The sequence below is a fragment of the Chrysochloris asiatica genome, unplaced genomic scaffold, assembly GCF_000296735.1.
Source record: "Chrysochloris asiatica unplaced genomic scaffold, ChrAsi1.0 scaffold00006, whole genome shotgun sequence".
Classification (NCBI taxonomy): Eukaryota; Metazoa; Chordata; class Mammalia; order Afrosoricida; family Chrysochloridae; genus Chrysochloris; species Chrysochloris asiatica.
Window position 1 is genome coordinate 19,208,349 of NW_006408524.1, and position 26,903 is coordinate 19,235,251.

A 26,903-nucleotide genomic window follows, 5' to 3' on the forward strand; every position below is an offset into this window, starting at 1 on the left:
TCTCTCACGCCATCTCCTCCCAGGGAATGACTTTTTGGGAGTTGGTTTGAGGTCTTAGAACTCTAGAAGGCTTCCCCTGAACAAACAAAACAACTTGAAATTTTTGCGCAGAAACAAAACATGAAGGGACTTCCTCAGAATCCTTTGCTAATGTCCATGCTTTCAAGGCACCTCTGTGGCTGCTGAGAAGGAACATCCTGAATATACTGAGAAAGCCACGCACACAGAAATTACTATTTTATTACCGCCACTGTCGTGACTTTATATGTTGCTGCTTTTGCTATTGATGATGGATACAGTGATGCTGGCCTTCACCAACTCAGAAGCCAATTCCAACCTCGTTCTTTCTTTCCTGAGTTAGGAACATTCTTCTCTCCAGCTTCCTCTCAGACTTAAAAATTGTTCATAGGCTTTTCTTTCCATTTCTATGTTATGAAACTCTCTTTGTTTTATAAAAAGAGGTTATTTAATAAGAACTTGTATTTCATGCTTAATGTTTTTGTTTTTGTTTTTAATCTGAACATTCATTAATATACACCTGAATGTTTCAACTGGTAACCATGCCATCCAGTTGGGAAAGAAACACTGTTTTTTTGGGGGGCAGCATCTATAACTAAGTGATTACTGAGATTTTTAGCACTGGCTAGTCCTCTTTGATTGGATATCTGTGGTTTGGCAGGATTGCTCTCTTCTTTTATGTTCAGGGAAGTACTTAAGGGAATTAGTATGAGGGAGGTAGATCAGATCATTCTTTTCTTTTTAGTAGGTCTTTAAACATGTTAGGGAGGTGCTGACTAACAGCTTGAGTCAAGAAGAATAGATACAACATAGAGAATAAAGATACTTGACCTTCATGAAACCTCATCAAAAGTGGACTCATTGGAGCATCATTAAACTGTGATTTTATGGCTCTGAATGGTGGGGTTTTAATAAAAGTGATTGTTTGACTCCTTCCCCAAAGCAAATCAAGTAAAGATTCTGGTAATGGAATGGGATTAATTGTAGGAGGAAAGTGAGCTAGACAATAGGGTTAAATGTATTCCCAATTGCAAATTAATTTTTTTCCTCATTACAAACCACAAACATAAACATTTCAGAATCTCCTCATTACTAAGGCAAAATATTGGTACTCCTTTAAACAAAAGCAGACTTTGTGTATGGTCTACAAGGCTATCTCCTTGAAACATGAGTATTCCCTAACAGAAAGGGTGGGAGAAGTATGTTACAGACAATATACAGTAGCGTGCTGTTATTTGAGCTGGTTTCGTTTATCAACACAACCTTTCTTTCTTTCTTTCTTTCTTTCTTTTTTTAAACCTTTTGTCCTGTTAATAACAGTGATGCTTTTCTATTATTCCCCTAGGTTTTCCTTAATGTTACAAACTCACATTGTTTCAGGGGCCTTCTTGGTAAAGTAAATGAGTAAAACACAGCATGTAACATCAGAATTATTGTGATAAACGCAATGTGGCATGCAGGACCTTGGTATTAGTGGTCAATTGGAGGGGATGTGTGCTATTGAAAGGGGTCAACCACTAGTCAGCTACTGGATTAGGAGTGAGAGTCAGGGATTAATGAGGGGCAGTAAGGAACACCCTGGACAATCATAATCTCCAAATTGTGGAGGCCACCCCACGTCTGCAACCCCCATGTTTCAAGAAGAATAGATATTGATAATGGCAACATGTAAGCAGAAACATTTTCTACCCTTTTTATCTGACTGCATCAGTCAAATAACCTTTCATATTTGTGGCAATTTCATTCCACATTTCATCTAGTCCTCCCTTGGACTTGCTCAAGTGAGCCTTCTGCCTCTCAGCACACAATCCAGATGTCTCCTGTGCTAATAAAGGACATTGGCCAGTGACACCCCCTTCAAGTGGCACCCAGAGCAGATACACCTCTGATGGAAGTCCAGTGTCATTGCCAGAGCTTCTGATTTTTCAGACTGGATACCAAGATTTTATATAAAGCCTAGCCATTTTTTTTTCTTTTTAAATATTAGCAACTAATAGAGAAGATTACAAACAGAACATGGCTATGAACTGCATCCAACATGTGAACATCGATTTGCAAACAATGTTCTTTAAAGTGGGATGATTCTGTAAAGGAATTCAGTGCACCCAAGTGTCTGTAAATAATTGATCTTGGAACCCTGATCTTTTACCTTATTTCTAGCCTGTATTTTTGTACATGAAGCTTTGCAGCCAGTCACAATTGAACAGCTACATCTTCCCTTTTATAATTTAACAAGCAGGATTAATGTTTGAAAAAGAAACAGGAGTATAGCCATTGTTTTTCTAGTACAAATAAAGATGGAAATGTTTTCATTTGCTTAAGTCATTAATTAGCTGAAAAAGAATGGCAAGATAATTTCACTTAGTATAGAAGTCTGCTTAGAACTCTTAGTGGAGGAAAACAAAAGCACCATAGAACGCTTGTTTTTTAATTCATAAGAAGTACAAATAGAAAATTATCTATTTGAAAAATATAAGACTGTGTATTGTTATGCTATGAGTTGATATCAGAGCTGGTTAAAATGTTAAAATAATTATTCTACATCAGAATGAATGAAAAGAACAGTATTTCCAAAGCTCCATCATGTTTTCTATGGCTTTTTAATTCTCCAAGTTGAGCAGCAATATGTATAGATATTTTTGCACAGATATTGAAATCTTATTCCATTTTATGTTTTCACACAGAAAGCAAGGGATTACCCAACCCTAATTAAGAATTAAGAAGTAGATGCTGACAGCCATAGGAACATTCCTATCTCTGACAAACAAGAAGTTCTACATGTACTGGGTTATTGTTGTTGTTAAGTACCATCGAATCAGTTCTGACACATAGCAACCCTGTACAGGGTTTCCAAGGAGCGGCTGGTGAGATTGAACTGCCAACCTTGTGGTTCAAACCGACCTTGCAGTCCAGTTAGTTAACTCACAGTGCCACACCAGGGCTCCCATGTACTGGTTGTTGTTGTTGTTAAGTGCTGTTGAGTTGATTCTGACCCATAGCGGCCCTGTATAGGGTTTCTAAAGAGTGACTGGTGAGTTTGAACCGCCAACCTTGTGGTTCAAACCCTCTTTGCAGTCCAGCACATTAGCCCACAGCACCACACCAGGACTGGGTAGAGTGTGATAAATGGAGTAAGTCATTGAGTTGGGATCCCTATGCCACCAGATAGCAGCACTTCCAGATTATGTTTAAGTGATGTGTTTCAGCAGCATAATGACCCATCCTTAGGGAGTTGTCTGTTTCATCTTTTATTCATGCCAACCATCTTAGGTTATGAGGCATAATAGCTTATGGCAGCTGGCAAGGGACTCATTTCTAACCCATTAAATTGAAATGGATTTTCTTCTACTGTCCATTTCATTCTTGGAGCTTTTAAAAACTATTGAAAACATCTCGCCAGGATCCCATTAAGGACCTGAAATACTTAAACAATAAAATAGTGTCTAAACATCTGAGAGCTAATGAATAATCTTGTGCATTTCATTTGTAGAATGTAAGCCATGATATTTTGCATGTGGAACCATGCCTCTAAGAAATGTAAAAAGTGAAAAGCAAGGAACGTCATTGCTATATGAAGTGAGGCAGAGTGGATAGAAAGAGATGGAGAACCATCTTGTCATTTGTATTTTGGGAGAAAAAAATACTGGCCCTTTGCTATCATTTCTCTCATGGGTTATTTTTCTTTAGATAGAGAATTCATTTTATTCTTTCTTAACCTCAAATCAGAGTCTTAGGTAACAGAAATTAGTTTCTAACATCCCCCTATGAAGTGTGTGTGTGAAGGGTAGGAGGGTGGAAGGGGGAGAAAAGAAATCAAAAGTATAAAATCTCTCCTTCATGATGATAAATCTAATTCTGAGATTGGAAGCCTATGCATAAAGCATTATATCCCTAATAGAGAGTTCAGACAATATGCTTTCCAGCTGAAACTTCATTCTTCTGATTCTGAAATCCTCACACACCTATAGGATTTGTAATACTGATCCACCAGAGTACTTGGTCCAGTCATCAGGAAGCACATTCAGAATTATCTAACTGAAATCCACAGTCTACCTGTGAATGAAAAAAAACTCAGACTGACCTGAAAAGCTACTCAGCATCTTCTGTATGCCAAGTACATTGTTAAAGGCTTACATTCTAAGTGTATGCAGACATAACATTAGGCACACAAATAGCTTACCAAACGAGATGGGGAAATGATCAGTGTTAAGTTTATTAAAATTCATACACAATGAAACTCTATGACATTTTAAAGAAAAAGCTAGGTACAATGACACCAGTCTATATGAAATGCTATTGTTACATGCTGTTGAGTAGGTTCTGAGTCATAGCAACACTGTGTATTGCTTCCGAGGTTGTATATTTTTATGGGAGCACAACGCCTCATCTTTTTCCCCTGAGGAGCAGCTGGTGGGCTTGATCCACTGACCCTGTGGTTTGCAGTACAGTACAAGGCCACCGTGCTCCCCATCTATATGCAATGCCAGTGAATTTATTTAGACTCCAAGTTAAAACTTTTTAATACCAAATAATTCCTCTTGGAGCAAATGGGAGAGCTTTCTGTGCAGCATGAAATCACTGCTCTCTTTTGCTCCACCTCTTTAAGGCTGGTATAGCACCGAACTGGGAAAAATTGAATATTAAAGAACATAATGTCACACCTGTGCTGGTGTGGCACTGTGGGTTAATGCTCCAGGCTGCAAAGCCATTTGAACTGCAAGGTCGGTGGTTCAAGCACACCAGCTGCTCCTAAGAAACACTACACAGGGTTGCTATGGGTCAGAATTGACTCGATGGCACTTCACAACAACAACAATGTCATACCAATAATGTTATCTGTGGTCTTACTCAGCAATAAATAAAAAGCAATCCTTATAATTCACCAACAGTGATCTATGATTAAAGGCCTTGTTATCACTTGGAAAATGAACTTAATGATAAAAAATATAATAATATTCCTATGAAATATTCTTTGACAACCAGGAGACACATTACCTGACAAGACTTCCTCTGAACAAAGACATTGAAAGGAACAGAGGTGACACCTGAATTAGAATGGTAACAGAGCTGTCTATGACATTCGATTGTTCATCTGATAAGGGAACTTGGACCCTGCGAGGCTAGAAACATAAGAAACAAGTTTCTGGATGCTCTCATTGAACATTTGCTAAAGACTAGAGTTCCCTCCCATCGAGTCTGTGTCTTAGTACTCTGTACAGAACCTGTGTGATATATTTATAGACAGTGGACAGATTACTTCAAGGGATTGACTTCTGTCGTTGTTGTTGTTGTTGTTATGTGCCGTGGAGTCAGTTCCAACTCATAGTGACCCTGTACAGAGGGTTTCCAAGGCTGTAGATCTTTACGGGAGCAGAAAGCCTCATCTTTCTCCCGCGGAGCAGCTGGTAGTTTTGAACTGCTGACTGTGAGGTTCGCAGCCCAATTCATAACCACTACGCTACCAAAGACTGGCAAATCCAAAATCCGTAGGTCAGGTAGCAGGATGGAGATTTGTGCAAGCTTGTGACCATAGATCTACAGGTCAGCTAATGGTCAGGTAATGGAGACAGAGAGAAGGTTCTGTCAAAATATCTGTAGTTTGAGGACAGACAACACCCTAAGGAAATTTCCCTTTCAGCTGACTGATGAATGATCTTAGATTACATTATGGAAGATGATTTTATTATGCTGCATTAGCTCTATTATATAACAGTAAGTAATCTAATGTTTGACCAAGCCAATGGGAGCTATACCCTAGCTAAATTGACAGAAATGTAAACATCACAGTCCGCAATAAACAAGAACTTGTTCAATGAAATAATTTTTTATTTTCACTCTAAACAAGTATGGGGTGTACTGGAGATCTGGATTAAAGAATTCATGAAAGTCAAATTTAAACATTATGAATTTCTGATTGTTTTTCCTTAAAATAGTGTCAGGCATGGATTGAGATGAATACACATTTATTCTGGCTTTGTTCCCAAGTGGACAGAACCAACACTAGCCATGACTGACTCCACTCATTGAAATTGGACTCAGCCTAGGTTACCATTGATTGAGCCAGAGAAAGCAGGGAGTGGTGCATTCTTACTCACCCTGGGCATACTCAATCAATCTCCCTAGGAAAAATCTCTCCATCTCCATGGAGAAGTCCAGAATCAATCACCAAGGCTCATTCCCTCAACCATGATTCCTGAACTTTATACCTGCATCTTCATGGGAGCTGGCTTCTGAACCTGCAGAAGCCTTTCTCGGTCAGGTTATGATAAGAATAACTCATTTAAAATAAAGTCTATTAAAACTCAATGGCTATGGAATGGCTTTTAAATAGATTGCTCTAAAGACACTTTGTTGTATATAGTGTTTCCTTCTCTGTCATAATCTACCTTGTGTACTCTGACTGTCATTGAGTGGGTATGTGTGATGTTACAGAAATATAACCACACATAATATACACAGCTATAGGTATTGTCTAGTAATTGATTCTACATATAGAACCAGCGTGTGCATTTTCCTTTTTTCTTGCTTTGATGATATTTTTATACAATTTCGTATGCTGTAAAAAAATTAAAAAAACAAACAAAAAACTATTAGGTGTTTTATTTGTAGGGCTCAGTTAAGTTTTTTTTTTTTTTAATGTTTTATTGTGAATTATGTGATAGTTTATCTGGGAGAACATTAGCTTTACATTCATCGTGTCGTATAATGTTTCATTGCTGTGGTTACAATCCACTCCATGCATCATCAACCAACCAAATGGTACACCCCGCAAGTCTGCCCTCTGGTCATCAGCACACAGCACTCTCCCTCCGTGGGTCTAGAGTTCCCAGCCGCTCTATCTCTCCACATCATCTTCTCTGCCTCCATCTCTGGCACTGTTTCTCTGGGTAGGGTCCTGCACTCTGCTTTTCTCCCTTGATGGTACCAGGGACCTCTGTTCCTGAACTGCAAAGTCAATCACTCCCCTCCTTTTGCTACAAACATCTACCTTTACATTTCCGACCTTCACAGTCAGTCCTGATAGCAAGTATTCACTATTGTACCACAAGAGACCTATCCCCATCTCCTTTCATTAGCCCCGCCCAGGAAGATTGGATACTGCTCAGTGGAGATTCTACCTTCCTCCACACCATCTGGATCTAGGCTCCCTCTTGAAAGCTTGTAAGCCAGTCACTTCTTGCCTTTGTAGCCCCCCATTTTGGGTGGCCAATGTCCAAGTTGCCCATCCTTGTTTACTCTGTGTATGGAGGGGTTCAGTTAGGTTTTTATCAGCTCTTATGCCCACTTTACAGCTGAATTCTCCCACCAAATTTAAGTGTTCTCTCTCTTCCTCAACCCCTTTTCTTTCTCTTTCCTTTCTTCTTTTCTCCCATTTTTTTTTTCTACCTCTCACAGATTCCTACTTTTGCCTCTGTTCTGGTAAGACATTCTGCTTGCAATATCATTGTAGTATGTGGAAACAAAGTAGCTGAGAACAGAAAAACACCTTGTTCAAGATTACTGCATACAAGGAGCCTCTGGGTACTTAATGTGGGGTGGGGAGGAGGGGAGTGATTAGGGAAAAGGAATTCTTTGGGAAAGGCAAGTACAAAAAGCCAGGTGACTCACTTGGAGGCTAAAATAAAGGCATCCTTACCTGCTTTTAATGTAGAACACAATTTTTGCTGGCATGGAATTTTTCTTACGTTAATGCTCTGCCACGCCACGGGTTTGTAGACTCTGCCCTAAGACAGGCACCGGTCGTATGTGAATAGGAAAACCCAGCTCATCTCTGAGCCTTAGATTTTACTGCTCTTCAGCTGGATTTGTGAGCAATACCTGGATTCATATTAGGAGTGTTTAACAAGACTCAGAAGAAAGAGATAAGCAGAAACAAAATCCCAGCCCTCAAGCCAAATCATGCCAAATATATATATTTTTTCCTATTTTTATTTTTGGAATTTTTAAGAATAAGGAAAGGATTTCTGGCTATGTTTTGAGAAATGCTGTTCCCATGGTAAAATGGATTTGCTTTCACTTTACTGCAATGATAGAATGTACTTCCAGGATGTAAAATGTGCTTCTGCAATTTGCATTTGTACATCAAAGGTCACACGAAAGACCATCTACTCTAAGGATGAGTGCTTTGTTCTCTGTGAGGCTGGTTTGTTCTAAAATGAGCTATTCAAATGGCATAGCATCTTAGCTCCAAAATAGGGATTCATGTAAAACAGTGTGTGCTAAACTGTTCTCAAAAATTAAAGATGTGTTTATTGTAAATCTGTCTTGCATAGGTGAGATTGACAGTCTCTCAGTATATCACTTCCCCCTAGCATCTAGCAATGAATAAATATACTTGTATGTTTCTCTGATCATCAAATAAAAACATTGAGTTAACCTCTCAATTGGAATTTGAATTATGAAAAGGCTGTTTGTTTTTTCTTTTTCTTCTAATGATTTTCACTGGTGTCCATGTTCTGTCCCAGATACAGGGAAGGTCACTTAACCATATGTCTCTTTTATATTCCCCCAAATGCCATCTCATACCCAGGCAGACTAAGCCTCTTGTCCTGCTCACTGGACAATACACATACTGTGTGCTCTTTTTTTGGGGTTAATGTGCCAGACTGCAAAGCCATTTAAACTGCAAGGTCAGCAGTTCAAGCTCACCAGCTATTCCTCAGAAACCCTAGACAGGGTTACTATGGGTCAGAATTGACTCGACGGCACTTAACAAGTATATATATATAGTCTTTTCTTTTTTTTCTCTCTTTTTTTCTTTCTAGTCACCAACATAAGGAGTCTTATCTGACCAGGAATATTAGTTTCAGGGCAACCATAGTAAATTATCATGATAAAGTTGTTGTTGTTGTTAAGTGCCGTCGAGTCAGTTCCGACTTACAGGGACGCTGTATAGGGTTCAGACTCACAAGCCACTCCTTGGAAAACTACTCAGGGTTGCTATGAGTTGGAACCGACTCAAAGGCACTTAGCAACAACAACGTATAATCTATAGTATACCTTCTGTGGAGTCCTGGTGTGGTACTGTGGATTAATGTGCTGGACGGCCAAGTCGGTTTGAACATTAAGGTCGGCAGTTTAAGCTCACCAGTTGCTCTTTGGAAACCCTATACAGGGTCGCTATGGGTCGGAACCCACTCGACAGCACTTAACAACAACAACATAACTTCTGAGCATAAAAATATTGAAGAAACACTTTCAGATATACCAAAACATCTTTAACATAATAATAATACAGTAATAATGCTTGATGAATGTTGTAGAGTCCTTTTGTTGGCAGCTCCTTAGGCAGGGTGGACCCCGTGGCCCACAGGTGACCTCTGGTCAGTGAACTAGGTTTTGCGCTGGCCTCATGCCCTCCTCTGGCTTCAATCACTGGTATCTTATCCCTCTTGCATCCTGGAGCAACCTGTGATGCTGCCAGTCCTAAATGGAGCACCCACCAGCTCCAAGGCCAGGGGGAGGTGTTTCTAAATTGCCATTATCTCCTGGGCTCAATGTGAGGTGGGCATTGCAGGGTTGGAGCCAAATGAGTACAGTGAGGCCAGGTGAGTCCTGTTGCTTCTGAGAATCGAGGTGAAGTGTGATATCAATAGGCCCCTCCCCATGCATGTCTCTGGGCTTGTGCTCAAGGAAGGGCATTGAGGAGTTTGTTCCCAACTTCCATTGTTCATAAGTTAGACAATGGTAGCCCAAGCACTATCTGTATTTTATTTTCTTAACAGTCTTTTGCTATGCTTTTTTAAAAGGGTGAGTCCATGCAATGTATTTAATTTTGTATCATGGTTTGTTCACATAGCACTGGATGGTAAACATTTTCCCATAAAGACAAAACAAAAACACATCGCTAGGCACCATAAGGTAATCACTCCACCACAGCAAGGTTGGTTTGAAACTCAAGGTCGGCAGTCCAAACTTGCCAGCTGCTCCTCAGAAACCCCATACGGGGTTACAATGCGTCAGAATCGACCCAATGTCACTTGTCAACAACAAATTATAATTCAAATAGCAACAAAACTATTTTGTGGCTTTCTCACAATGTACTTAATCACTTCTGCTGTTGGAAAATGACATTCAGTCCACTGCCATGAAGTCAGTTCTAATTCATAGTGACCTAACAGGACAGAGCAGAACCATTCCCTAGGGTTTTTGAGGTTGTAAATCTTTCTCTTGCAGAGCAACTAGAGGTTGGGTTCAAACTGCCATCCTAGTGGGTAGCAACCCCATGCTTAACCCACTAGGTTACCAGGGTTCCAAAATAAAGTTAGGTATTTGCTTTGGGTATTTGTTGGTGGTGGTGGTGGTTTTTTTAGATAAGCAAAATACAAACAACTTAATTGCTGCTATCATAACTCATAAAAAAAAAGTATAAAACAGCATAAAAACACAATAAGCAATGTAGCAATGGATGGTTTATACCACCAGTGTTTACCTTAAAGCCTCATTTATGGAAACTTTACAACACATGATATGAAAACTTTTGCTTTATTTATTTATTTATTTATTTTGCAATTGCAAATAGCATAACAATGGAGTTAAAGTATCATTTAACTAGCAAATATGTCTACCAGTAATGGTGGACGGGGGAGAGCCCTGTAGAAGGAAGACGTTAACAATGACCATTAGGTTAACACAAACTTTTCCTGCCTCAGCCTTTCAACATTCAGGTCTGCACTCTGGGATCTGCTTGTATTATAACAACAATAGTATTGTTGGGCCATTACTGCTGATGACATGTTCTCCCAAGAGTTCTCTAAATCATCCTTTCCTCAGCAGACTATGGGCTTGACTGTGCTAACCCCATTTTGCAGAAGGGGAATTATTTGCTTAATGTCAAAGTGCACATCACAGGAGTTTAGTGCTAACCTCACATGTCCCAACTGTTAGGTGTGTGTATTCATCCCAAGGGTGGCAGTCTGGGTTGTCACTTTTATCATTGTCCTCTCTCCAGACACCTGATGAATTGGATTCATTGCCCTTTAACTGAACCAACTGAGGACATTAATTTGAAATATCTGAAAACTATTCACTTGTCAAAAGATACCTCATGTCATACCATCTGTGATGATGACAGTTCTACCCCCAGTGGGCTGATTGGGTTGTTTACTCTGGGAACATTCACATGCCACATTCCATGGGTCAAGGACGTTTAATCCCTGCCCTTACCTTCCACAGACAATGCATTTTCTTCTTCACACTCATGCATGCATATAACTTTGGAGTGTAAAATAAATCCTGACAAGCGCTGTTTTTTGAAATATTGAAAATCATTGTTTGCTCGGTACTGTAATGTGTATACTCGTGTTTGATTATCATAATAATATCATGAAATTATGTATTTTAAAGTTTTATAGATGAGGAAAATGAAACTTAACAACAGTAACAATTACCAAAAAAAGTAATTGTTTATTCATTTATGTTTATTTTACCCACCTTATTTACAAACTATTTGAAAATCTTAAAATTATATAAATGTAACGCTTTTTAATTAAGAAAAAGAATAAAACCCTATGCAGAAAGACGTATTTAACCAAGTCTGCATACTACTATTTCCTGAATTCTGGACCCATGGTGGTGTGGTGGGTTACAGGTTGGGCTGCTAACCACAAAGTCAGTAGTTCAAATCCACCAGATGCTTTGCAGGAGAGAGATGAGTGTTTTTGCTCCTGTCAAGATTTACAAGACTCAGAAACCCTAATTGTTGTTGTTGTGTACCACCGAGTCGGTTTCAACACACAGCGACCCTGTATAGGGTTTCCAAGACTGTAAATTTTTACAGGAGTAGATTTGAACTACTAACCTTGTAGTTTGCAGCTCAGCTCGTAATCCACTATGCTTCCAGGGCTCCCGGAAACCCTACACAGGGTCACTATGAGTTGGAATTGACACAGTAACACACAATAACAATTAGGGTTTCTGAATCTTGTAAATCTTGACAGGAGCAAAAACACTCATCTTTCTCCTGCAAAGCATCTGGTGGATTTGAACTACTAACTTTGTGGTTAGCAGCCCAGCCTGTAACCCACTACACCACCATGGGTCCAGAATTCAGGAAATAGTAGTATGCAGACTTGGCTAAATATATCTATCTAGTTCCCAGCCCTGGTGGCACCGTGGTTAATAGCTTCTAACTACAAAATCAGCAGTCCGAACCCACCTGGGGCACCAAGAAAGAAAGATGCGGCAATTTGTTTCCATAAAGATTGTTGTTGTTAGGTGTCGTCAAGTCAGTACCGACTCATAGCGACCTTATGCACAACAGAACAAAACACTGCCCTTTCCTGGGCCAGTATCACAGTTGTTGCTACTCTTAAGCTAATCGCTACTGCTACTGTGCAAATCCGTATCATTGGGGGTCTTGCTTTGTTTTGCTGACCCTCCATTTTACCAAGCATGATGTCCTTCTCCAGGGACTGGTTGCCTCTTGATAATGTGGCTGAAGTATGAGAGACAAAGTCTAGCCATCTTGGCTTCTAAGGAGCCTTCTGGCTGTACTTCTTCCAACACAGATTGGTTTGTTCTTCTGGTAGTCCGTGGTTCCAAGATTACTACCTTAGAAGCATGATGGGACCATTCTATTCTGTCCTGTAGGGTCTCAATGATTCGGAATCATTAATGGCCATGGCTATGTACTCAGGGGCTTCAAAAAGTTCATGGAAAATAAAATAAAAAGATAATGAAAATTTTTCCATGAAATTTTTGAAGCCCCATCATTTATAGTTCCTAGGCTGAAGTCACAAATTGGCTTTGAGCTTCCTGGAAACCGAAATACAAATGGAAAGAAAGCATTACAAGGTTCGCATTGTTCATGAGGAGAAAGCTTGTGCTTAATAGAGAATGATTTCCCACTGACAGGTGGAAGAAATTTCTTCTAAGAGAATCTACCTAGTGTGGTGTCTTAACTCCTGGCTGCAGTTCAGACGCATCAGAGGACTTTAAAAAGTACTCATTCCTGGGTTCTGCCCAAACTAATGCATCAGCTCCTGTGTGGAAGGTGTCTTTGTTTAACTACCCAGATGATTCTATATGTTGCTGTTATTGTTAGGTGCCGTTGACTCAGTTCCGACGCATAAGGACCATGTGTAGGGTTTTTGAGGAGCAGCTAATGGGTTTGAACCTCCGACCTTGTGGTTTGCAGTTCAGTGCTGACCACACTGAGCCACACCATAAATCCATTCTGTTTGTAGCGACGGTTGAAACCCATTGACAATGAACAACAGGTTGGTCACATTTGGAGCAGCAGCCCTTCAAAGTTGTTGTCCGGTGCTATTGAGTCAGTTTTCAACTCATAGCGACCCCTGTGTGACAGAGTAGAACTGCCAAGCTGTAGTGTTTATGGAAGCAAATTACCAGGGCTTCCTGACACAGAGCTGATGGGTGAGTTCAAAGCACCAACCCTTTGGTTAGCAACCAAGCATTTAACCATTGAGCCTCCCGGAACAGATGCCTATGGAAATCCAAGAGTGCCTGCTGTGTTCCATGGAACACTTTGCCCCAGAGCTCTCCAGGTGGTATGCATGCAGGATGCAATACAGAACCACCACATGTCCAGGATCTCGCAGCTGGGGGCCTGGATCTGGACCTGGATCCTCCAATTCTGTTTTGATGTTTTCCCTGGAACCAGGAGTGAAGGAAGGCTGAAAGGTTTTATCAAATGAAGCTTAGATAAAGTGGATGTCTCAGAAATGGAACTTTGAGGACACTGATAGGTAATTTGGTGACTAGAGAGTGGAAACCATTTCAGAAATACGATCTCAGTTAACTGAGAGACAGTGGGAGGCTGACTCAGAACCTAACCACCACAGTGGTCCCTCCGTGCCGACTGAAGGCCTGGAGAAATCACAAACAGGTTTATTTTATGTCCTGCCTGCTACCTGCTTATGACTCATGAGTAAGAGTGATGGGGATGGTGTTCACCCCTTTCTAACATATTGAGCATTTCATCAATTGTACAGAAAAATAACAGCATTTCCAGGACTGTGTTTTCACAGACTCAGAGACCCCAGAGACACTGTCTCATTCAGTGTCTGCAAAGAAAAATTTAAGGGACTGAAAATCTGCTCCAAGGAAAAGCTATAAAGCCAAAGGCTGTGGGGAGATTGTAATAAGTGATTTCAGAAAATATGAAATAACCTGACAATCATAAGCATTTGTCCAGATAATAGCACCAAAGCTTGTACTTAAATGAGGACTTTGTAGCTTTTCAGTTTAAATGGATCTCTCAACCTCACAAGCATGCTGGTAGAAAGCAGAGTGCCACATTTTCCATTAGATAATAAAAAAGAAATTTCCACCACACATCATTTCCCAAGCCAGCTTACAAATCAGATCACTTGCGAAACATCCAGATTCTCAGGTCACCCCCCTGCAAATGCTGGCTCTCCAGGGCTCGGTTGGGCCTTGGAATCTGGGGGTGGGGTGGGGATTGTTGTTAAAATATTTGTTGCAGGTTTTTCTTACCCTTAAGCAAATTTGAGAAGGCTGTACTTGAAGGAAACTTAGCTAACAGGTTGGCTAAGAAGAAACAAGATTCATGGAATAAAAGCTTCTCTAAGTTTAGAGTGTGAAGGATCTTGTCTTATCTTTGTCCCCTACCTCCACCCTCAACAAATTGCTAACACTCCCCTTGTCTCTAAATCTTCAGCTGTAAAATAGGAATCATTTTATCCTAAGAGTGTTCATATCAGTAAAGACAACTAATACACATTTATTTGTGTTTATACAGTCGCTAGGACAAAGTAACTTCTGGGTGTGTCCTAGTGACCATTACTAATAACCAAGTGGCCAAATTGTGAATTATGACTCAGAATAATAAAATAGCATGACTCCAGAATACAGAAAAATAGCACGACTCCAGTCTTCAGAAGTGGTTCTCAACTGGGAACAATTTTGTCCCCCAAAGGGCATTTGGCAATATTTTAAGGAGCTCTGGTGGGCGGAGGGAGTGTGGTGGCTCTGTATAATGAACACTAGACTGTGTACCTCAGGTTGGCAGTTCAAGTCTACCAGCTGCTCCACAGGAGAAAGATGAGGCTTTCTTCTCCTGAAAAGATTGACAATCTAAGAAACCCTACACAGGGTCACTATGACTGGGAACTGACTCTATGGTACTTAACAACAACAACAACAACAACAACAACAACAACTACTACTATTTGGAGTCCTGGTGTGGCGCTGTAGGATAAGGACTGGATTTTTAACAGCAAGGTCGGTGGTTCAAACCCATTAGCTGATCCTTGGAAACCCTATACACAACACAGTTGCTGTGAGTTGGAACTGACTCAATAGCACTTAACAACTCCTTCTACTAATAATAATAACAATAGTGGTGGTGGTGATTATGTGCTGTGGAGTTGTTCCAACTCATAGCAGCCCTTTACAGGGTTTCGAGGCTGCTGTACATCTTTACGGCAGCAGAAAGCCTCATCTTTCTCCCGCAGAATGGCTGGTAGTTTCAAACTGCTGACCCTGAGATTAGCAGCCCAGCTCATAACCCACTACTGTAACAGAGCTCCTTAATAATAACAATTGCTGTTGTTGTTAAGTGCTGTCGAGTCGGTTCCAACCCATAGCAGCCCTGTATAGGGTTTCTGAGGAGTGACTGGTGAGCTTGAACCACTGACCTTGCAGTTCAAACGGCTTTGCAATCTGGTGCATTAACCCACAGCACCACACCAGGACTCAATACTTAATAATAATACAGAATGTCAGTGGTGATAGTCTGCCCTTTAAGACAAAATATAAATGTCTCAACCACTGTCCCAAGTCCATTTCTCCATATTTCACAGGGGCTTCCGGAGTAGAGAAAGTTTACAGCTTGCCCATTACCTCCAGTCCCAGCAGCTGGCTTTCCTGGTGTCCCTCAGTCTGTGGGCCATCTTTACCCATGACTCTGTTGACAGAATTTCCTTAACTGATAAAGTTCCATGCTCACCAGGCTTCTCTGTGTAAAATAGCTGTAACTAAACATTTGGAAAGGTTGAAGGGATTTGTAATCGAAATGACTTGACATTGATTCATGTATGTCCTCTGCTAAGGAGTCTCCTGTCCATTGAAACCGACATGCCCTTGTATGCAGTAGCAGAGGACTGTTTTCCCAAGGTTGTGCCCGACTGGTGTGGCAGAGTCCTGGTGTGGCACTACAGGTTAATGCACTGGATTGCAAAGTCCGTTTGAACTGCAAGGTCGGCAGTTCAAGTTCACCAGCCGCACCTCAGAAACTCTATACAGGGTCGCTATGAGCCGAAACCTAGTCGACGGCACTTAATAACTACTGTGTTGTAACTACTGTGGCACTATAGGATCAGCACTAGATTGTGAACCACAAGGTCAGCAGTTCAATCCCAGTAGCTGCTCCTTAGAAACCCTGTATATAGGGTCACTATGAGTTGGAACTGACTCGATGGCACTTCACAACATTCTTTATTTTCATATCCTTTGCTTTTGTGTTATATGCATTAGGTTCTGAAGAGTAATAGCTTTACCTTAGTGAATGAGTGTTGTTAAAAGTATTGCTTTGTTCCTAATCCTTTTTGTTTTTAAAGTAGTTTTGTTCTACCACTTAAGTTATGCTAAAAAATATGGGTGAAGCTTCCCTTTATATTTTTTCTCATTAGTATTTTAAATCTGTACCATGGCCTAGATTCACAGTGCTCTGATTATTAGAATTATCCAATGTTACTTGAACGTTAACTTATAATTTCTCAGGAAGCTAAAATGTACCTATGGATGAGCCATATATAGGTATGTTCTATGAATGGATTTAAGCTCCCACCTTTTGATATAAGGCATAATCAAAGAGTAGTTAGTGCTTACTATGTGGTCTGTAGTCCTGGTGTGGCGCTGGGGGTTAATGCACCAGACTGCAAAGCTGCTTGAACTGCAAGGTCAGGGGTTCAAGCTCATCATCTGCTCCTCAGAAACCCTATACCGGGTCGGTATGAGTCAGAACCAGCTCGAGGGCACTTAACAACAACAACTTGTGGCACTGCTCTCTACCCCCATGAGGCAATCACTGAAGATTTGGGTGCTATAGTAAAATGCAGTAACAGAATCAGAGACTGCCTGGCTATCAGAAAGGATAGCATCTTGGGTCTTAAAGGCTTGTCTTCTAACAAGTGGCTATCCAAGGGAACCATCAGCCAGTCCCTGCAGAAGGAAGCACACCAACCTAAGTGTGCTCAAAGGACTTTTCATAAAACCCATCATCAGAGGAAGGGGTATATTAGAGCTTAATTCTGAACACTTGGTTTGTGGAAGACTGGTTTATAGTTGTTGTCAACTACTGTTGAGTCAGTTCTGACCCATGGTGACCCAGCATAGGTTTCCAAGGAGCAGCTGGTGAGCTTGAACCACCTACCTTGCAGTTCAAACCAACTTTGCAGTCCAGCACATTAAACCACAGCGCCACACCAGGACTGGGAGCCCTAAATTTATTTTGAACCTAGACATAAGTTCAGCCTCCATTGAGTTTCTTTCTGGCTATTCACTAACCAGCAAAGTCAAAAGCTCTGCGCTCACGTAGAGCGCACTTGAAAGTGGATTACTATGACTCCCCAGTTCAGGGAGGGGTGGTCTTTCCCTCCTGTACCTGCCTGGCATGCCCATAACAGAACCTGGAGTGTCAGAACTGTTTCGTCATGAATCCTACTCTGACCAAGATGGTTGGAGGGCTCCAGAACCAACCCTGTCAACTTTCTTAATCCGCAACAGTGTAGGTGTCCCAATCATGGTCCCTTTCCCTTTTCCGTAGTCCCTCCTGCCACTGTGAAGAAATAATCTGTTGCCAATCATGATTTTGTGATGGATTTATTTTGCTTCCCATCTTATGTATTTGGCTAGACTTTTGGTGTGGTGCCCTAGGATCAGCACTTGACTGAGTACCCCAGAGTCGGCAGTTCAAATCCACCAGTTGCTTCTCAGAAACTTACGACACTAACAACAGTAACATGTTGCAATCGGGCTGTGGATCCTTGGGATACCATTATGGCTTCATGTTGATGGTCTCCCTCATCTAGATCATTTCTCTTTGTCTTGTCTATGTCCTGTTTAAGACTCAGTAAAGGGATCTTTAGAAAATAAAATGGAATCCTGGTGTGGCATTGTAGGGTAAGCACTGGACCATAAGGTCAGTGGTTCAAACTCACCAGTTGCTCCTCGGTAACTCTGTACAGGGTCACTACTGAGTTGGAACCAAATTGACAGCACTTACCAACAGTATAAAATAAAATGGAGTCCTGACATGATGCTATAGAATAAGCATTGGACTTCTAATATCACAGACGGTGGTTCAAATCTGCCAGCCCCTCCTCAGAAACCCTGTGCAGGGTTGCTATGGGACAGAACCGACTCAATGACACTTAACAACAACAACATAAAATAAAATACGAATAAAAATTAGTCCCTTGTTCATTTCTGCCAGCTCAGGCTGGGGGCATCTGCCATGTGGCAACACACTGAACAATTAAAAAAGCAAAACTGGGATGGTGGTGGTGGTGGTGGTTGTGTGCTGTGGAGTCGATTTCGAGTCATAGCAATCCTATACAGGGTTTCTGAGGCTGTAAATCTTTATGGGAGCAGAAAACCTTATCTTTCTCTGGCGGAACTGATGTTGTTGTTGTTGTTATGTGCCGTGGAGTCGGTTCCGACTCATAGTGACCCTGTACAGGGTTTCCGAGGCTGTAAATCTTTACGGGAGCAGAAAGCCTCATCTTTCTCCCTCAGAGCCGCTGGTAGTTTCGAACTGTTGGCCTTAAGGTCCGCAGCCCAATTCGTAACCACTACGCTACCAGAGCTCGCTTCAAATTGCTGACCTTGAGCTTAGTAGCCTGACTCACAGCCACTATACTACCAGAGCTCCTTAAAAATAGTCATATATATGAGGGTGCCTTAAAAAGTTCATGGAAAAATGAAATGAAAAAATAATGGAATTCTTTCACAAACACTTTGAGCTACATACAGAGCAACTGGTGGACTGAAACCATCAACCTTTCAGTTAGCCACCAAAGACTTAATCCCTGTGCCACCAGGGCTCCCAGCATCCTCTGTGTGGGAGAAAGATGGGACAGTCTGCTTCCATAAAGATGACAGTGTTGGAAACCCCACGGAGCACTTCTACTGTGTTCTGTAGATGAGGTCACCAGGAGTTGGGATCAACTCAATGGCGACAGCTTCATTTACAAGGGAGCTTTACACAATCTGTGGAGAATCTTCATTCTCTCTTAATCCCACTTTTTCATACACTTGTCAAGGCTTCTTTGTGTGTGTATACACACACACACATATATATCTTCTTACATACAACAATTCAGCCTTCCTTCTATTCTGCTTTCCCCTCTCTGAGCCCACCCTGAGTTCTGCCTTTTAAATCACCCGAAGCCCATCAAACTGTTTATATGAAGAAAGATAATCTCTTTTGGAATAGGAACTTTGTTGCCAGCTGCTGAGGCCCTCATAGTCCCCCACTTACTTGGTATTGTGTAGTCTCCCACCACCCACTGAGATCTCTGGCACACCTTGGTTCCTTTCAGTCTCACCAGAACACTTTGATGTAATTGTTATTTTTCTCATTTTAGATGAAGACCCGAGCACTTCAGAGAGATTAAGTTAATTGCTTGGTGTCTTCCACAGGGAGTCAAGATTATAGGGACGTGCACACACACAGCATAAACCCAGTTTCCATTGTGTCAATATTGTTTCCTGGTGACCCTATATATGTCACAGTAAAACTCTGCTCCTTAGGCTATTCAATAGCTGACTTTTGGGAAGTAAACTGTCAGTCGTTTCTGCCAAGCCAACTCTGGGTGGACTCAAGCCAGTAACTTAACCACGTGTACCATCCATGGACTCCTAGAGGCGAGGATGGATTATCAAATAAGCAAGGTGAGCCTGCGCTTAGGACATCAACAAAGCAAAGCCTCCAGTTGTCTAAAGTAAAGACCCCTAGATGCCAAACAGACTCAACACAAGGAAAAAGTGGAAGGGGATTGACTGGCAGAGCACTAAATGAAATGGGTAACAACTCCAGTGTGTTAGAATGTGCTTGCCGGGACAACAATTATTGGGGGGTCCTTAGAGAGAGGTATGACGTCGGTGAAGAAATGGCAAAATCAATGAGTCTCGATGAATGGTGCGTCTTCTCCTCTCACATTTTATTTCTCCTCTATTCCCTTTTTTTTTTTTTTTTTCATATTCTCAAACAGCTTTTATACTACTCTATACCATCAATCTATCAATCATTCGTTTCAAAGTAGTGTTCTAAATCATACAATTCAATCATTTCAATATTAGCATCTAGAATATCAAAATCTTCCTTGTTCCCATTTACGTAGTTAGACAATATCTGATTACTGTAAGCAAACCTTATTGTTCTTAAAATGTCAGGTTAACCTTAAAACATAATTCTAAATCTTAACTCCTATTTCTACCTTCACCTATTATTTTCTATAGATTCATTAATCACAACATGTACCTAAACATTATTTGCTATGGTAACTGACAACACAGTTGTTTCTCATGATTGATTAAACAAGAAAAACAAGACACATGTAAAGTTTTGTAGTTAAGAAGAAACGGAACAACTTCCTTATAAAAACTTCTCTATACAAGATATCTAGTTAAATTTCTGCTTATGATCTATTACTATTCCCTTTGTCCTAAATTGCATTTTTAGCTAATTTTCTAGAGGTCTTGATGTCCCTGACCGAAACTACACAGAATGTTGAATGTAATCTTAAACCTGGACTTGGAAAAACTTTGGCTGGTTTTTCCTAGTGGTGAAACCTATTGTTAGTGTGAAAAACATTCTTTAGGACTACACATGATTGAATAAGGTGTGAAGGTGCCTGAAAACAAGTTTCAAATCTCTAATACAATTCTTACTAAGATTCTACTGAAAACTTTTATTATAAAATCAAGAAAATTAAAAATAAGCTGATTAAAACAAAGAGACAGAAACTGCAGAGTCCCCATATGAGATCCCTCCTGGCACCTTGCCTTCCAAGGGGAGACCCATTGTGGCCTTGCTTAACAATGAGCCCTTCATGCTTAGGGTCCTCCGCCGCTCTGCCCCTTGGAGACATGGCCTCTGCCAAACTACAAAGCCAGCAAGGTCCCCGCATGAAATCTCCTGTTGAGGCTCTGCCAAATCAACGAGGCACCCATTGCTGCTCTGCAGTACAATTGGCTTTTTTCATGCATAGAGTCTCTCACTGCTCTGTGTTGTTGCAATGTATTTCTTATCAGAGTCATCATGGCCCCTGCCATGTGCTGACCAGAAATGAAGTTCAGGCTTGGTTCCAAGGTCCTATCACCTCAACACCTTCATTGATATCTGTCTCTTGTAGTCCCCTCGCATGTAATTGAAACTCCTTATCTTGGGATTTGAAGATTTTTAGTGCATCTCAGTTATGGTGTTAGAGAAGAGTATTGACAGTGTCATGGACCACCAGAAGAACAAACAAATCTGTGTTGGAAGAAGTACAACCAGAATGCTCCTCAGAGACTAGGATGGTGAGATTTCATCTCTTATACTTTGGACATGTTATCAGGAGGAACTAGTCCCTGGAGAAGGACATCATCCTTGGTAAAGTGAAGGGTCAGCGAAAAAGAGGAAGACCTTCAATATGATGGATTGGCACCATTGCAGCAACAATGGGCTCAAGTGTAGCAGCAATTGTGAGGATGGCACAGGACTGAGTGATGTTTTGTTCTATTGTGCCTGAGTCAGTACTGACTTGATGGTGCCTAGTAACAACAAAAATCGTGATGGGTCTTTTTGGAATACACGGGTTCTTTCTGATAAACAAAGTGGGGTTAGGCCATTGCTGTATGTACCCAATATGTGTCTGGCTTCAGCATAAACAGTTATTTGGCAAGGATGGATTAATAGGTAACAGGTGTCTGATCCACTTTGAGAGGACCATCTTGTACATCCATGTCTGATGATCCAGCAGCCCCAGCCAGGAGGGTCAATAATGGTCTTGTGCGTGTCCTGGTAAACAATCAAAGGGGAACTGCAGTCTTAGGTGGATCACAATAGCAGGGGATCTCAAATAACATGACCGTTGCAGCCAATCCAATCAAGTCCCCTTCTAACTGTATAGTTACAGAGTTATATTCTAAGTGTTGTAAATAATAATAATTATAACTTAAACTCTAAAGTGTGTTCATCATGCCTACAGACACAATTTGTGGTTAAGCACTGTCAAGTCAGTTCCGAACTATAGCTACCTGTTTAGGGTTTCTGAAGAGCAGCTGGAGAGCTTGAATCGCTAACCTTGCAGTTCAAATGGCTTTGCAGTCTGGCGCATTAACCCACAGTGCCACACCAGGACTCCATTTAGCATACAGTTCCTATAATACAAATAATATGCCATTATAGGGTGTGGCACTGTGGGTTAATGCACCAGACTGCAAAGCCATTTGAACTGCAAGGTCGGCAGTTCAAGCTCACCAGCTGCTCCTTGGAAACCCTAAACAGGGTCATTATGGGTCAGGACCAACTCAACAGCACTTAAGAACAACAACAACAACATAATAACGTACTTGTGGGTTAATGCACTGGAATGCACAGTAAGGTCAGAAGTTCAAGCTCACCAGCCACTCCTTGGAAATCCTATATAGGGTCGCTGTGAGTCGGAACCAACTCAACAGTACTTAACAATAACAACAACATATTAACATAACAAAGTGAAAAAATACTGGAAATATTAATATTTGTCTATATAATAGGAGTCCTGGTGTGGTGCTGTGGGATAAAGCACTGACCTGCAAGGTTGGTTTGAACCACAAAGTCAGCGATTCAAACTCACTAGCCGCTCCTTGGAAACCCTGTACAAGGTCACTATGAGTCAGAACCAACTCAATGGCAGTTAACAACAACATATGACAGGAAAAGTTCTAATTTGGGTATCAACGTGAGTGCTTGCTTGATATTACTCTATAGGTGCTAATAAATGAAATATTAGGCAAAGTGCTGTTATTGTTACACACCATTGAGTCAATTCTGACTCATAGCAACCCTGTGACCTTGCAGTTAGCAGTCCAGTGCTTTTCCACACCACGACTCCATTAGGCACATTCAGAGGACACAAAATTCAGTATTTTTTTGTCGTGCAAAATGTTTCTGTTTTGCAACAACAAGTGCATTTTTAATTCATCTTCCAAGATAGTAACAAAAGACATTTATTCAATTATTAGTTTCTATTTTATCAGAATATTTACATATATGCATGTAAGGAAATGGATCAATCCCTTAAGGATATAAGCTGAATTAATATTTAGATGATAAAGTTTATATAAATAAACTGTATTTTCTAGTTCCCTTCAGACTGCCATTGTTTTAAGAAACTGATAGAAAATAAGCTTTTTCTTTGACAATTGGTCCTATTAATTTTTATAGAAAGTGTGGTATATAGTGCAAATCTTAATATCCCACATACACTAACAATTTATAATCCAGTTCATTTCATTCTGCTAAAATAACATGCCACTTTAGCTAATATTATAGTTGAATTTTTTTTAAAGTTACATCATAGATAGATAAGACACTTATTTACACACACACATAGATACAAGAGGACTTCAGAAAATTCATGGAAAACGGAGTTAAAAGATGATGGAATTTTTCCACAAACTTTTTAAAGCCCATTGTTGTTGTTGTTGTTAGATGCCATCAAGTCGGTACCGACTCATAGCGACCCTATACACAGCAGAACACAACACTGCCTGATCCTGGGCCAACCTCACTACTGTTGCCATGCTTGAGTCCATCAATGCTGCTACTTGGCCAATCCATCTTGTTGGGGGGCGGGGGGGCAGTCTTCCTCTTTCTCTCTAAGGTATATAGATAATAGATGTAGATAGATACACAGCTCACATCTCCCATTCTAATGCCTGAGTAAAAGGAGGAGGGGAGGGGCACCACAGAGTATCAGTGTTTAGGGCCCTGCAGTGCCTTAATCCTGCCCTGCCTTTAGGGACAAAGCAGGGACAGAAGTCCTCATTCTAACTCTAGAACTTTTCCTTCCATCTCCACCCTGGATGCACATTCCAATCAACTTGAAGTCTTCGTGTAGCGCTGTGGGTTAATGCGCCAGACTGCAAAGCCATTTGAACTGCAAGGTCGGCAGTTCAAACTCACCAGCCACTCTTTGGAAATCCTATACAGGGTGGCTATGGGTCAGAATCATCTTGATGGCACTTAACAACAACAGGAGCTGTAAACATGCAGATGCCAGGGTTCCACCCTAGTACAATGAAGTCAGAACCTCTTGGGTAGACACTTAGACAGCTGCTTATTTTAAAGCATCCCTAGGAGTCCTGGTGTAGCACTGTAGGATAAGCACTGGACTGCAAGGTCAGTTTGAACAGCAAGGTTGGTGGTTCAAACTTACCAGCTGCTCCTTGGAAACCCTATACAGTGTCACTGAGTCAGAACTGACTGGACTGCACTTAACAACAACAACGACCCTAAGTGCATTCCTGCTCAGTGATGTGTCAGTTCCTGTCGGTCGGGAGAAGAGAGAACATCTCTCAGGTATCATCAGTGAAGGCTGTGTGTGCTCCTGACTTCTCTGGACAGCAGAGATATGCTTCTTTCTGCAGCCTCATACAACCTTCTTCTAAACATTGTTTCCAGACCCAAACTATGTGGCTCATCTGATAACATTTCAGATGAGCACTTACCTGCCTGACAATCCTGACCACTATCTCCCTTTCCCTAATCCATTTTTTCTTCTTTGCAGGCACAAAAAGGCGTTCTCATGGCTCCCCAGCCCCGAGCACTAACTCCACAAGTAGAGTTACTTTGCCAGGTGGGTAAACAGAATCGTACCATAACCTTAGTGACTATCGATAACAGAGAGGATTGGTTTCCCAAGAGTTGAAATTATGGGTGGATTCCCTGAGAACCTGGTTCATTATTTATCCAATGTCTACACATTATCCAGAGCTTTGTCTCTGTCATCCCAATGTGTGTGGTTTCCTAGGGAACTGGAATACTATGGGTATGGTTGGTTTATTACCTCTCAGGCTCATCACCTGCAGTCTCTCCTGAAAGAATAAAATCTTGCTCTTCCCAAATCAATCACCTTGATGCTCATCTGGACACACCATGGAGTATTTCTTTGAGAGGAGATGATGCAGGAGAAAGAATGTGAATCTTTGGTGAGCCAAAGATCTGGGTTCAAATCCCATTTTCACCTGTTTCAAGTTGTGTGAGTTCAACTTCTCAGAATTTCCATTTTCTCCTCTGTCTGGATGATGACAAGGATTAAAATTAATGCTAATCCAGTTAACATAACATTGATACATAGTAGGTGTTCATAGCTACTCTCTACTACTGAAAAACAGGAATGATCTTTCTTGGAACTCATGTATCATGTATTGGGGAATGTTAAGCATTCATGATGATCATGTGTAATTACTATTTAGTATAGAGGACACTTATGGACCATTGAATCTCCAAATATATAATTTCATTTTGCAGATAGACTTGGAATACATGCATTTATTTTGGGGGAAATAAGAGGTTATAAAAAGCAAAACATAGTCATTGTAGTCGATTTATAAAATAATAAAGACTGGTGTAGCACTGTAGTATCAATACTGGACTGCAAACCACAAGGTTGGAGGTGCAAATCCACCAGCTGCTCCTTGGAAACCCTATACAGGGTCGCTATGAGTCAGAACAGACTCAATGGTACTTAACAACAACAATGGGAACAAGAAATATTACCAATATTGCTACTACTCAGAGCTAATCAGAATCACCTCTCCTTCCAGTCTTTATTGAAAAATGTTTTCTTACATTGGAATTATGCTTGTCTTGGAAATTTGTTTCTTGACATTTAGATTTTTACCATTCCATTGGGACTTTTTCCACATATTATTAAATATTTTCCAAAATATTTCAGGGGTTTCCTAACATGTCATATGATTGCATGACAATTTATTAATTTATTGGAACTTGGCATTTATGTAGTTTGCATTGTTTTTTTTTAAGATTAATTTAGTTACTTTGGTTTTTGTTTCGTTTTTATTGTGAATTGAGTGCTAATTTACATAGGAGAACATCAGTTTCACATTCATCCTTTCATTACAGTGATTACAGTCTCCTCCGTGCATCATCATTCAAAAGTATTTATTTCTATTCCCTCTGGCTTTTTTTGGGGGGGGTGGGGGCGGCGGGATGTGCAAAAAAAACATCCAGGGATATATAATCGCTTAAACAACCAAAGGGCACGTTCTGCAAGCCTGCCTCCTGGCCACCAGCACACAGCCTTTCTCTTTCCATGGGTCTAGAGCCCTCAGCTGCTCTATCTCTCCATTGTGAGTTGCTTTTTATAATTGTAAGTAAGCTTAACTTCCTTGTATATACATGTTAATCTGAGTTTGGATATAGGATGGCTTTCAATAGTAACCTACATCTCTTAAGGTTCTTGCCACACTATTATCAAAGTGATATCTAGAAACGCAGTGTATTATATATGTTTAGTGGGGATTTATGAAGTTGCCAATTGATAATAATTGTTTGGTTTGCATTTATGTTATTTCTCTTTAAAAACTTGTTTTCTAATGTTAGTTCATGTTTTACACTTCTTTTGGGAATTACGATATTTCATCCATTCTGAGAGGCACATTACTTTGCTTTTGAGTCACCCTAACACTGGAATGTACTTTGTTATCATTTATCTGGTAGCATTTTTTCTTGGTTGTGCATAAAACACTGGTGACATCTTAGATTAGATGAAATATACTATTTATGTCTACCTATTTTTGTGGGAACACTGGTGGTTGACTGATAGGACTCTAACCTTCCACGAGGGAGATGGAGTTTGAGTCCCAGTCGATACAATTCATGCAAAACTGCCGGGGTCTGACCC

At 40.7% G+C, this 26,903-nt stretch overlaps 1 protein-coding gene across 2 annotated transcripts in view; it reads left to right on the forward strand.

Annotated features, from left to right (window-relative positions):
• The window catches only part of PDE1C (phosphodiesterase 1C, calmodulin-dependent 70kDa), a 646,978-nt gene that overhangs the window by 597,178 nt on the left and 22,897 nt on the right, over window positions 1-26,903 (forward strand). For both annotated transcript variants that reach the window (XM_006832152.1, XM_006832153.1), the window contains one exon: window positions 24,765-24,833. In XM_006832152.1, coding sequence (XP_006832215.1) covers window positions 24,765-24,833 — 69 coding nt within the window. The remainder of the gene's footprint in view (window positions 1-24,764; window positions 24,834-26,903) is intronic.